The sequence below is a fragment of the Nansenia antarctica genome (genome assembly GCF_963989245.1).
Source record: "Nansenia antarctica genome assembly, chromosome: 4".
Classification (NCBI taxonomy): Eukaryota; Metazoa; Chordata; class Actinopteri; order Argentiniformes; family Microstomatidae; genus Nansenia; species Nansenia antarctica.
Genome location: NC_137689.1, coordinates 67,548,376 through 67,562,862, shown reverse-complemented (window position 1 = coordinate 67,562,862; position 14,487 = coordinate 67,548,376). Strand labels below are relative to the sequence as shown.

The window sequence follows — 14,487 nt, the reverse complement described above, 5'->3', positions numbered from 1 at the left end:
CTGGTTTGATCATCATGGTTTGGTGTCAGGCCAACACTCATTTGGCGCCAGGCTTTCAGCTCTGTGCCTAAAAAGTGGTGTTTTCATTTTCAACTGAACTGTTGTTGACTTTACCAAATATGCATCAGGTTCAGTGGAGGCTGGTATCAAACGTGCATGTTTGATACCGTTCCTCATTCCGTTCTGTGCATTATAATGAGCCTGTCCTCTGATTTCTTCCTCCACCAGCCTCACCTTTATCAGGTTCTGCCCCACTATGCCACTCCCCCCAGGTTTTCACTGTTGTACTGCTTTCGCGTGCTGTGTGTGTGTGTGTGTGTGTGTTTGTGTGTGTGTGTGTGTGTCACACATTTCTGAGTGCATCAGTACCAGTGCTTTTAGCTTCTGAACATGTGTACTGTACAGTACAGTACATTACTCCCACCTCAGTGCTCATATTATATCACACATGAGCTTTGCTTTGCTTAAGTGTCTCTCTAAATGTATTAAAAGCTGTTACGATACAAACGCACCAACAGGGATCTCCCCTCTCAATAAGCTCTCACTGATTGGCACTGATTGAATGTGGACCGATGGCTCGGATGGCTGGATGGATGAACCTGGCCAGCTGCTGGCTGCCATGCTGCAGTGCCCACAGTGGAGCTTGGCCAACGCCCCGTCCCCTGGCTCCCCGCCCCGCTCCCGGATAGGAGGAGAGAGGGATGATGTCACTATTGTTGCTGATCAAAGCTGCTGAGCTGAAGCAACAGCCGCGAGACTGTTTTTAACTCTGCCAAAGGGGGGGGGGGGGGGGGGAAGAGAGAGAGAGATAGCACACTATCACACATAACTGACCCTCATACCTTTTTACACTCAGATCTTCTCCTCATATATCTAGTTAAATGGTAGACAATGTTGTGGTTCTATGTTGCCAAATATTTGGGGATTTACCTGTATATCTGGCCAGCTATTGTGCCATGGTTGATATACAGTTCATTTGTGATTGATTTATTGGGAGTAATCCAAAATGCACACAGAGTGCATGTCCCAGATAACAGAGTGCATGTCACAGATAACACACAAACATGTAACACTTATTCCGCTGCTACTGTTGGTGCTGTGAGTTGCCTGGGTGTTAAGTTGAATTGACCCCCTCGTATCAGTTGGCTCTTCAGGAGTACTTTGTGATAGATGGATTATTCTATTGATGTGATAGATTATTCTATTGATGTGATAGATTATTCTATTGATGTGAGAATTCTAGTGTACCCCACCCTCAACAATGGAAGGCAGAGGAACTGGATGGGATTGGATTAGTCTGACATATTTTTCGTCATGAAAATAGAATACTGATCCGAAGGATAAGCTCAGTGGCATTAAAGAACATTGCTGAATTATTTTCTTTATTCTTTTTTATTTTATTTTACTTAACAATCCAATTCAAAAAAAGGAAAAAGAAAACACTACTCAGTGAGTGTATTTCTTGTCATGTTCACACCCTCAATATCAGCCTTGAACATGTCCCCTATAGCATTCTGAAAATGTCCCCTATAGCATTCTGAAAATGTCCCCTATAGCATTCTGAAAATATTGTTTACATTGTTCATATTCAAACCAGAGAAATACGAGCACCCCCCTCCGTAAACGACATTTGAAGTAGTCAGACAGGAAATGATGTAGTGATCTTCCAGCAAAAAGTCAAGGACATAATTGAGTCCAATCCTACCAGCACTGTGCTGTGCGACTGGCACAGCATCAACCCTCAGCTGCATTCAATAAGCAACTTCAGGCTGGTACTTAAAAATATATATTTTCTTATTTTATTCCTGTGGGGGAAAACTATTTTCTCTCTTAACACCATGCTGAGCTGAGTTAATGTCTGGTATTACCCAAGGTAGTCATTAAACGCTGTCTAGAGTAGGCATGTTTTTTTTTTGTTATCCTGCAGTTATGGAGATCTTGATTAAAGCCATAACTAGCCTACTTTAAATATCCTGCAGAGTTAATGAGATTTTGAGTGGAACCATAACAAGTGTACTTTACAGATAAATATGAGAAATCAGCCTAGTTTGCATGACCGAGATTTACTGTATACTGTATATTACTGTATACCACAATTATAGCTTTATATTTAAACAATATCACACAAGAGGGAGTGCTGTTATACTGAATATCAGCATGGCTGTGATTCGGTCGTAGGTACGAGGCCGCAGGCCTAACCTGAACACAAACATCTGCAGGCTAGCTACTTTGTATTAACGGTCATTTCGGAGTGATACATATAGTTAAAAGTCCCAGTGCTGTTATACTGTATATCAGCACTCATGGAATGCCTCTTGTCCAATCAAATTACTTGGTCGGAACTAACTGTTGTATCAAATGGAATACAATACATCATCCATATTGTTTTAGAACAGTGTCTCCTTTCCAATGTCAGTGATTTAGAATCACAAAAACATCATCAACTGCCCCAAAGTTCCGGTAAAGGTAAAATTATCGTAAATCCATTGAAGGTGTCTTAATGCTACTGGAAACGCTTTGGGGAACTCGCCCCCCATACTAATGGACTTCTGGCAGTATGCTGAATATACAGGCACTTTCCCCCAGTAGAGTTATTTCTCTAAACGCTAACACTTTGTCAATGATGTATTTCACACTAAAGGCTATGAACTGTTCTGAATGAATGCAGTGCCATGGAACCTAGTGACCATGATTGGGGGATAATGAATGGTTGTTATTTTCAATAATAATGACTTCAACGAGGCTCATTAAGGATTCTAGCAGCCCAATTAATTTAGCAAAAGACAATGTCAACAAAATACAATAGCTCAGTTTGGGGTTATTATTCACATTAAGTGAACTGGAGATGTTGTTTTCTTATGATATTTGAGTTGTGGCAACATACTGTATGTATTTGCCCTACTTTCTCAGTGATTATTGACTTACTTCTCTCTGTCTCGACACACGCGTGCACGCGTGCACACACACACACACGCACGCACACACACACACACACACACACACACACACACACACACACACACACACACACACACACACACACACAATCACCAGGAAAGATATTGTTCTTAGGTTGTTTTTTTATGCTCATCGCTAGGCTGTAGACAGTAACTGTCAGAAGGGACTTAGCCCCCGCAATCCACTGATAAACAGCAGGGGTCAATGATGATTACATTTAAACTCCCACAAATGAATTTCAGCATATTAGCAAACATTTAACGGGCTGCCAACACCCCTGCGGAGCTGCCGCCTCGTGAAACTGTTCCTCCTCCAATGAAGATTAAACAAAACCTCCTCAGAATGAATTAAAGAATTAGCTGAATTACCCAGGTTGATCCTGAGGAGAATGCTCAGTCAGGGAGGGATTGGTATAGTGCATTGAGAGGACATCCAAATACAGGCACAGTAACTTCAATACAAACCAGACTCTGGGCATACAGTAAGCATCTCACGTCTCTATCACACTGGTCAAAGATCCATGGATATTTTCTTAGAACTGAAAATAGTGAAATAATAGCATGAAATAGTTATTCTGCCCGTCAATTTGTAATGTGGTTCACGTCAGTGTTTGGGGTCAATTCCATCTAAATTCCTGTTGAGACAATCTGTGATGCTTTATCCAGCATCAACTGACAGGAGTTGAAGTGGAATTGAGCTCCCGTTCAAGATGCTGTGGAATTAGATATCTTGTAGGCGTCATTTGGGATTCGTACTGTAGACCCCTTTTTAGACGTAAAGTAATAAAGCCATTGATTACGGAAGATTATACAACAGTTAGTTCCGACTAAGTAATTTGATTGGACAAGAGGCATTCCATGAGTGCCGATATACAGTATAACAGCACTGGGACTTTTAACTATATGTATCACTCCGCCGCACAGGTTTTCTATTAAAAGACCGTTAATTAGACTACATGTTTGTGTTCAGGTTACAAGGCAACGGTCCAGTTGAAGTTCAGTTGCGGAACTTATAAATGCCTCATGCCCTTACCCTATCAGAACCCAAAATATAAGCTTGTTTTATGCTGTTGTTTGCACACAAACACTGTATAGCTTCAAAACACGGTTAAAACTATAATTGTTATCTCATAGATAGTCGGCCCTTGCATCCATAGCTCGGTCTATGAATGTAAGAGTGGTTACATTTCTCCAACCCCATGCCTCAGCTTTTTGGCAGGGAGAGCGCTTTGTTGTTTAAATCCCATTTAGCCCCTTACGTCATTCTCCAACTGTCTCCTTGTCATTTCTAGAGGGTCTTCCACTAGACACATGCTCATGCAATGTTGCCCCAGTTTAAGAAATCAAACAACCAAACAAATCCTTTATTTCACTAAAGCTCTGTAAGCCAGGATTGTCTCATGAACTAACCAGAGACGTTTAAACCAACAGTGTTTGGGCCTTACAAAAATATTCTGATGGTGGATACCCTGGGTACGAACCCACCCTGGGTACGAACAATTTTACCCGGCTGCCCTCGAAAAGGCGGTTCAGGACCCTGGCCGCAAGGACAAACAGACTGAAGAACAGCTTCTACCACAGGGCCGTCCAGGCCCTGAACACAGCAAAGACCTAGGTTCTGGGCCCTGGACAGTCTGGACGGATTGATGGCAGCTGCTGAACTGAAAAAATCAGGTGTAGTGCTAAGGCACAAATATGTACATTTCAAGCCTGCAAACTGCGACACTTTAAATAAATGTGCAATAACACTATTGTGCAATATGACAACCCTAGTCGTCTATCTGTACAGTATAGTATAGTGGATAGTGTACATAGCCTTTATTTATGTAAACCAGCTCCTTTCCCTTCTTGTTTTGTTTTTTTCGTTTTTTCTTTCCTAGCACCAGGGGAGCCACCCCTCCTAAATTTCGTTGTTTGGTACCTGTACTATAGCAATGACAATAAAGACCATTCATTCATTCATGATGTGTGTTTGATACCATTCCTCATTCTATTCCATGCAGGACAATAAGCCTGTCCTGATGTCTACCTCCACCAGCATCCCCTGATGTACAGTATGTCAGTTGTATGATGCCTTCGGTTAACTGCCCATAGCTCTCATGCCATATCATGTTAAACGTGACATGGTTACATACCATGACCATGCCTGTAACCTGAAGTGACACATCAGGATATCTGACAGTACTGTGAGGTACAGTACTGAGCAACGTTTTAACACACTTTGATTGCCCCGCGTACTATATATATTTCTGGTTTCATGAGATATTTCTCATCCAGTAGAAAAATGGTAAATGGACTGACTTATATAGCGCCTTTATCCAAAGCGCTTTACAACGGCCTCTCATTCACACACACACATTCACACACCAATGGCGGCAAGCTACCATGCAAGGCGTCGGCCCGCTCACTGGGAGCAATTTGGGGTTCAGTGTCTTGCCCAAGGACACTTCGACATGTGGCCAGCCGGGGCTCGAACCGCCAATCTGCCAACCTTGCAATCATTAGACGGCGGCTCTACCTCCTGCGCCACACCTCTTAGTCTCATTCATGTGTATGGTTACATTCGAAATTATAATATACTGTATGTACTATTTACTATTCATTGTTTATTTAGTGATAAACCTATCTCCAATTATGGAAGAGACTGCATTTAAATTTCACAGTTCCGCTTTGGTGTTTGATGCCCTGTATTTAACCTATTAATACGTTTTTTCAAATGTTTGTCCAAATGCTTGGCCCGGCGTGTACTGTAGGGATATGAGAGATGGCGTGACAGCTAGGATTGTGGATCCCGGCTCATGGGCGCTTTTACAGACGTGTCAGAAGTTCAGGGGCAGAGGTCATCCCCATGTGCTCTGAGAGCAGCGGGGGTAATGGTGGGATCGTGGGGAGCTTTTCACACTCAGTTATACGTGTCACATTGGACTAATGCTTGTCCAATTCATTTCTGTATCTGCGGTACGCTGCGTTATCGGCCAGAACCACTAGCTGCAGTCTTGGCCACATCCCAGCCAGAGCAGTAAGCACATCAATCAGTATGTGATGTGTTCCATAAGGACCGTGAAGGATAGAATTCATAATCCACCATATGTAGAGAAGCTTTGTGGAGAGATGAAGACGCTTTGGAGACCGTTAACAGATCAAGGAGTTAGGATGATTAAAAGGGATTGACGTGAGTGATTGGCAAGATTAAATATTAACTTAGAAGTTACAGTGCCCCCTGATTACCATGGCTAAAATATGACGCGCAAGCTCCTTTATGACTTTGCAGCACAGTAGCCAGTGAAATAAGTCAGTGTAAAACAGACGAACGTTTTAACAATATTGTGCATATTCATGTATAAATCTGAATAATTCATGGCACAGTGATGAAAAACAAAGGGCATTCTTTATGAATACACAGAGAGAGCTTTTCAATGTTATTCAGGTGAACTGGACCAAAAGTCTCTCTTTTTTTCCATAATCCTCCTAATTCCCTTGGAATAACTGATTAGATGTCATTTAATATGAGGCTCTCTCAAACCGTCATTAATAATGAATAATTGCCGGTAGAATGCACATTTTTATCTGTTGACTTTATCATAACAAGTCCCCCATTTACATCCGTTTGCACCCCGGTATTTACCCAGCGACATCAGCGCTGCATGAGGCTGCCACCGCACTTAGCAGGGGATCCATCTCCAAACAAACACACCTTCAGCAAACAGGCGGGGAGCATGGGGGGCGTGGGGGGCTGGGGGTGGTTGTATGAAAATGGGAGGGCGTCATATGAAATGTCACCAGCAGTGCGACAGGCTGTCAGTGTCTCCCAGGACCCTCCTCAGCAAGGGGAAGGCATTGCAGGTCACACCGTGCCTTGGAAACCCACACGCCAGATGTTTATTCAAATGAGGGATGTGTAGATTTACATTTCAATGGAAAAGAAAAGTCATTATGGCCAGCTCGCATGAAACCACCACGTAGACACTGTTTGTTTTTGTCATGTTAATATCCTTCCCAGAAGAGGCATATGGGGTCATTTGAGCAGAATTTTGAGCGTTATTTTACTAATTCATTTCCTGTGTGTGTGTGTGTGTGTGTGTGGGTGTGTGTGTGTGTGTGTGTGTCTGTGTGTGTGTGTGTGTGTGTGCGTGTGTGTGTGTGTGTGTGTGTGTGCGTGTGTGCGTGCGTGTGTGTGTGTGTGTGTGTGTGTGTGTGTGCGTGCGTGCGTGTGTGTGTGCGCAGGGACAGTAATGGCTTTTTGAATGGAGAGAGGAAAGAGAGGACTATGCGTGCGTGTGTCTGTGTGTGTGTGTTGTGTATGTGCATGTGCATGCGTGCGTGCGTGCATGGGTTTGAATGTACTGTGTGACTCAGTAGAGCACGTAGTGCCTAGAGAACCATTTTTTTTGTATTAGCATTTGAAAGTACACTGTGCTGAAATGGCTATTTCATGAAAGTGTGACACATGCTACACAACAAATGATGTGTATGTCTTCAGAGTATGAGTGACTCTGTGTTGTCCAACATTTCGTAAAGATCATCGCCAAACGCTTTCCCCAGTACATGTTCAAGGCTGTATGAATGGGCTACAGTTTAAAGGAAATCGGTAGTGCTTAATGAGTGCAATACTCAACTGATAAAGTAACAGCCCGGCTAATTACATATTGATACTCACTGTAGTACAACAAGGCTAGCCACAGCCAAACATGGCGATAAGGTAAGGAATTTAGGCATGTTTTTTTTCCCCATGAAGCCACAAGCTTTCAAGGGTATAAACTATTTATCTAGCAGTTTTCCAACATTCACCTCAAGTCTATATCTACATATATTACTGAATAAAAATGTTCAACATTAAGTGTGCATCACGGAAACGTTGTAGGCTTAGAGCGCCCGAGGCTCTAACAGCTTCCCTCACCAGATCCCTGCGCTTGGCCAATGCCGAAGGCCATAGACTCCTTGACCAGAGAGAGTTATTATAATATGTATTTTATTGATCTAGTCGGCTTACTAAGAAGTCTCTATAGCTCGTCTGCAGACACGGCTAAACTGTCTTTCATCCCTGCTTACATTTTTCATGCGCTAAATATAAATCAAAAAAAGAATACTTAAGATGGACTTAACGTGAAGCTCTCATGGCAGAAATAAATCAGGATATCTTCGCACGACTTGCACATAAGACAGTTTTGTCTACACCGTACAGTACATTTTGCTGGTGCACTACTGTATGTTTCACAGTCACATTAAAGTCATCTTTCTGTTGTGGTTATTTACCACAGTGACACCTTTATGTTCTTGGCTCCCTACCCACCAGAGATTCTTTAAGCAGTGATTCAAGAAAGCACAGCATGTATCCTCAGGAGAATTCACACCTTTTTTTTCCTCATCTTTTACTGCTGCTCCATTGTCATACCTTGGCGATGCATTGGTGCGTTAGTGAAATGGAGGGTAGCCAGACCCTATTTGCCCTGGGGGGGGGAGTGCTTTGTCATGGTGTTGTTGTGTCTGCAGTTCAAAGGGAGATCAGGCAGGTGGGGCTGTACAAGAGCAGTCTGGGGGCATCTACCTACCTCTCATGTCTGTCACCCCCACCCCCTCTCTCTCTCTCTCTCTCTCTCGCTCTCTCTCTCTCCCCCTCTCTGCCTCCCCCTCAGAGGGGAGAAGAGGCCTCCTGAGGTCAGACAGAAAAATGGGACTGACTGTCAATCTGTCCCCTGTAGAAGACCGCACCTGGAACTCTTCGACTCTTAAAACTGTGGAGTCTGTGTGCGTGACCTGATGGCAGATTGCGTTCAGTGCTTCTCTCTGTTTGTCTTGTTCTTGTGCCTACTCTCTTGGATTCTCTCTCTCCCTCTCTCTCTCTCTCTCTCTCTCTCTCTCTCTCTCTCTCTCTCTCTCTCTCTCTCTCTCTCTCTCTCTCTCTCACTCTCTCTCTCTCTATTTCTGTCTGTCTGTCTGTTTGCCTGTCTGATGTCTGTTTCTCTCTCTCTCTCTCTCTGTCTGTCTGTCTGTCTGTTTCTCTCTCTCTCTCTTTCATGTCTCCCTGCTCTAGTGTTGTCACATTAATTACAAACTAAAAACAATACCTCATTTCAATACAACATTTCAAATGTTGATTTGTGAGTGTCTCCAAGGTGTGGGTGGTTTTCCAGTTCTATCAATGTTTTCTTTAGCAGGCACATTTATTTATTTTTCAACAGAGCAGTTACACAACAGAACAAGCTATGAAGACCTCTAATAGAACAACATAGCAGACTTAAACAACATAGCAGAATAAAACAGAATTTCCCCTGCAGAATGCAAAAACAAATTAACCTGTGCAGACACTGATTAAAACAAACAGTGGAATCAAAAGCGATAATTAATTTCTCGGGCAAAATTCGAGAATGTTTGTGCTTTGGTCAGTTCTTGAAAATAAAGTTTCCCTTCAGATTAAAGTCACAGGTGAGACAGGATTTGAGATTCTCACAGGAGAAACTGTGAAGGGGATAGCAAATAGGTTAGCAATCTGTCTCCTACGATGCATGTCCGTGCCTTCGATGCGTGAGCACCAACATCCAGTCCAGATAAACAGCTCACATTTTATCCAACACAAGAAACTGACCTTAAATCCACCATCCGTATTCCCCCTCCATCGCTGCAGAATTAAATGGTCTGAACGCCTTTAGTATCCAACTATACTACAACTACGATACTATTACTTAAGTACTATGTAACAATGTGGTAATACTATAATAGTTGTAATTTGTAATTACAGCTTTATAACACATGTAAAAGAGCAAATTCATCCAAAGGCAACATCCACCCTTTCTGAGGCTATTCCCAATGTTTCCCCCACTAACATACACATAGAGATAGAATATGGAGAACTGTATCTATCTACTGTATCTATCTCTATGTTCCTCAGAGGAGGCTGGTAAAGGTAGAAGGACAATGGACATTCCATGTATTATAATCAGCTGGTCCTCCGATTTCTACCTTCACCAGTCTCCTCCTTATCAGGTTCTTATCAAGTTATTATCAAGTTCTACCCCGCTATGCCACTCCCCCCAGGTTGATAGTCTCTGATAGTCTGAATCTACTGAACTCCAAATTGCTCCCAATGAGAATGTGTGTGTGAATGAGAATGTGAATGTGTGTGTGAATGAGAAGCCATTGTGAAGCACTTTAGAATAAGGCTCTATATAAGTGAAGTCCATTTGCCATTTTCGTACACACAAAGAGCTGCCAGCTCTTTATAAAAGCTCTTAGGTTCTCAACTCAAATCACCAGTTGCATTCTTCCATCTTCTTCTATGTTCACAGTGCCACCACAGTTCCTGAACTACCCCACCAACACGTACGCCTATGAGAGCACAGACATCGAGATGGAGTGTGCCGTGACAGGGAACCCTGCGCCCACCGTTCGCTGGGTGAAGAACGGCGAGGTGGTCATCCCCAGCGACTACTTCCAGATCGTTGTAAGTGTTCTGCAATCGGATTAGGCCTTGATTGCACTCTCATGTACCAAGCTCCAACAGAGGGACAATTGCACTCCATTGTGTGTTTCTCTGAGCTTCACTGTCTGTAATCATACAATCATACTGTAATCATAGGATTGTGTACATTTACATTTAGCAGACGCTTTTACCCAAAGTGAAAGTGCATTTCTCAAAAGTAAGTGAATCATCTTTAAATCGGTCATTAATAATAATAAAAAAAAATCTATGCTAGGTCCAGGTGCCATTACCATACACACACACACACACACACACACACACACACACACACACACACACACACACACACACACTAAGGGACAATTCATCATCAATCATAATGGTTGTACACAGTAAATGACAGATCTGGATCTGACCGTCACTCAAATAAATGATGGCACTCAGCTTTTCTGAGGATCCTAAGATCCAACTGATTCAGCTTAGTGTCTACAATGTTTGTAGTCGATCTCTAATTCCTTGACTTGAATGAATGAATGCATATTCAATGATTGCATCTTTCCAATGCAGGAGGGCAGTAACCTGCAGATCCTGGGCCTGGTGAAGTCAGATGAAGGCTTCTACCAGTGTGTGGCAGAGAACGAGGCAGGCAACTCCCAGGCCATGGCCCAGCTCATCCTGAGGGAGCCAGGTACTAGTCAGGCCCCAAGGCCAGACATCTCTGATTTTACGTATCAGTTCCATTTCATCCTCTCTCTGACATTACATCCTCTCTCCATCAGTCCTGGGTATGTGTGTGTGTTCACTAGGGCACAGCAGCGTGGTGGAAAATTAGATACTTTTTCTTATACTGGCCAAGCTCATGGATAGCAGGACCTGCAACATTTAAAAGTATATATATATATATATTTTTTAAATTGCAAACGTTGTGCCTTATTGAACGCACCCCTGTTACCACTCACTCACCCCTCATCACCAACAGCCTACTGAAGGGGGGGGGGGGGTCAAAGGTCATATAACATTCATACATTGCCAAGCTAACGCTAACAGATACAGCATGCACACACCGGACCCACACTTTGAGCCCTGCGGGGCAGATGCCGGATGTTTCGTGCGATCGGGTCTGGTGAGGGATGTGGCCAGATGCGGCTGCAGTACTGTGTCTGTCGGCTAATCTGTCCGGCCCTAGCTTGTTACGACGATGGGCCTCAGTGACTCAGTTGTAGATGTACTGTATGTATTTAATTGGGAGAGAAGTCATTTTCAGTCTAGTCATACAAGTATGTCGTCTTACAGTCCTATGTCCTATTAAAACGTCTCTCTTCCTCTTTCTACCAGTCCCCTTTAATGTAGCATCCGTCCCCCAAAACCCTTTTTTTGGCTTTGGATAATTGTGGAAATCCTACCCATGTCATCTGGGTGCTGGGTGAGTGCTGGGTTTGATTTAACTACTTATATCACTTGTATCAGACTGTTCTCCATAGTTTCAGTAGGCTTATGGGATAAGCCCAGAAGCCCATTCTAATTATTCCTCATATTTAAGCTAATTGCTGACTCTGATGTAAGAATAAAACATTTTCAAAACAAGAATTGCTAAACCTGCCCATCTGGTTCTTCCAGGCAGGCTCAAAGTAAGCGAAAGTATTCTAAATGCTTTTTTCGAACCAGGTCTGGTACAGTAGGAACTTCCATCCCCTTCAGGGTCTTCTTGTCTAGCCTGTAGGGAGAGATACGACCTCCCCTCCCAACATCCCCAGGGATCCCTCCCTCACAGCTGGAGCCTCCCACCTCCTCCTCTCCTCTGCCGTGCTGAGAGAGAGTGAGAGAGGAAACATCTGAGAGAGCAGACCTGCGCTGTCTCTCCACATCACACATACTGTCTGTTTGCTCGCTGTCCTGTCGGGCTTGATTCAATTAGACGTCTTCCCTCCGGTGCTCTTAGTGCACTGCTGTGCTGCTACGCTGCTACATCATGACCATCGCTAGGCTAGCTCCTGTGGGAGGTATAACGTTAGCATAGCATAGCATAGCACAGCACACTGGAGCCTAGTGTAACTAGCAACTGAGGGGACCAGGGAGGTCTGGTTGGCAGTCTGGCTGTGTGATCTCATTCATGCCGACAATCAGTTTATTCATTTCTCAGCATATGCTGTGAGGTCTGGATTGGATCAAGCAGCCACATGCGGTTGGAGGTGGCTGGGGTTGTGTAGGTAACTTAATCAGTGGGCTTCGCTCGCTGTGGGAGCAGGCTGATAGCACGGGTGACTCGATTACAAACTACAAAATGTATCTCCTGTGTAAACCAACTCTGGTTGCTTTTGTTGTATTCAGGATTTCAAGAGTCTTGGGATGAAATATGTCGGGATTTAGTTCAGAAAATGTTATGTAGTGACAGGGAGGAATATTTATATCTATATTAAGCTTGTGTATGCAACATTCAAGTTTTCTAAAAGGTGCCTAATGGTTGTAATGATTATGTTTAATCGGTAGCGATCAGGGAATGAGATCCCTTGAAAGAAATATGATGTTTACGAATGCTGTTTTGGTCAGGAAAAAGCACGTTCTAAAATGCTGCTAACACTCTGTTTGCATGTAAACACATTGTTCCCTGCTTAAGGTATTCTAGGCGAATGGACTCTCAGTGGAATGTCCCCTTTCTGTCTCTGGTGGCTGCCTCTTTAAATTGTGCGTGCATGCAGAAACACAGCAGCTAATCTCCAACACTGCAATCCCATTTCAGGGGGGTTACATTATTATTAGGGAGGTTATTGTTGTTTGGAACGTTCCGACAAACGTACACCCTGCTCTGTTTCAAGCCAGATTAGATCAAATCGGATAAAACTAGATTCGATTAGATTAGATTCAACTTTATTGTCATTGCACAGAGTACAAGTACAGAGACAAAGAAATATAGATACAATTATGGTTATTATTATGGGTAAGGGTTGTGAAGTTCAAGAAATAATAAGCAACTGTGACTATAGATTTGTGAATTGTTTTGTACATATATTGCCTTTCATGGTTTTGCCATTTGCTTTTCCAGCATATTTTCCAGTGTGTTACTCTCTACAATAGCAGAGGTTTGTTTCACGAACAAAGATTAAAACTAGAACGCTAGACAAGGTGAAAAGTTGCTCCTTCATGACTGCTCCGTCAGTCAGTCAGGCTAGGAAGTCTCAACGTTCAGATCCATCTGAAGAGGAAGTTTCCTTCAGTGTGTTGCAAGCGGCAACAGCAACAGCAACAACAAAAAAAGCAGAGCAAAGTGAGAACCAATTAAGACAAGCAGTAGGATTCCACGTTCACTTCATCCCTCATCTTGCTTTGGGAAAAGGATGGATTATCCTGGAGGGCTTTTTATCCCCTTCCCTTTTTTAATCACTGCCCAGACAATGTGCAGTGCCTTCCCCAGAGTACGTACAGGGAACAGCAGGCACAGATGGCTGTGAAAGTTACCACAGAAATGAGAGGAGGAGAAAAAAACAAAAACAATCAGAGCAGAGAGAAGGTCAGACAGTTGGGAGTCAGTTTCTGGCCACCCCCGGTTACCATCGCCATGGGAACCCCCAGCAGGGTCCCCTCTCTGCCAATCAGCTGTTCCCAAGTGGGATCAAGAGAGAGGAGGAGGGGGGGGGGGGGGTTGGGGGGGGGGGTGCCCTGTGTTGCCCCAGACGATGCCAGGCATCCTGATCCTTGAGTTCGCCCCCCCCCTCCCTCCTTCACACACACACACACACACACACACACCCACACCCACAATCTTCTCATATCAACCCCCTGGCTCCTGTCACCACCTAACAAAAGGCTAATGGAGTTAAGGATCACTGCCTTTATTGAGAGCAATGCGAGGCGTTGATGGACACACAAAAGCAGCTCCAAAGGTCCCCTTATTCCTGAGTGTGTTGATTCGATCTACACGCAGTGTTAATTATCTGCAGGGAATTGGGACAGTGTCGTGGAGTGAGGTGCAGGGGGTGACTGTGAGCCTAGTGTGGGAATAAAGACAGTACAGCATAGATAGAGTGTGCGTGTGCGTGTGTGTGTTAGTGTGTGCGTGTGCGTGTGCGTGCCAAGTGCCGACTCTCTTCCGTGGCTGACCGCAAGGCTACCGTCAAA

The 14,487-nt window shown here is 43.8% G+C and overlaps 1 protein-coding gene across 1 annotated transcript in view; it reads left to right on the top strand.

Moving 5' to 3' along the window:
• Window positions 1-14,487, top strand: part of dcc (DCC netrin 1 receptor) — a gene marked incomplete at both ends in the record, with an annotated part of 204,317 nt that overhangs the window by 101,752 nt on the left and 88,078 nt on the right. The window contains 2 exons of the mRNA XM_080528242.1: window positions 10,241-10,395; window positions 10,942-11,062. Coding sequence (XP_080384368.1) covers window positions 10,241-10,395; window positions 10,942-11,062 — 276 coding nt within the window. The remainder of the gene's footprint in view (window positions 1-10,240; window positions 10,396-10,941; window positions 11,063-14,487) is intronic.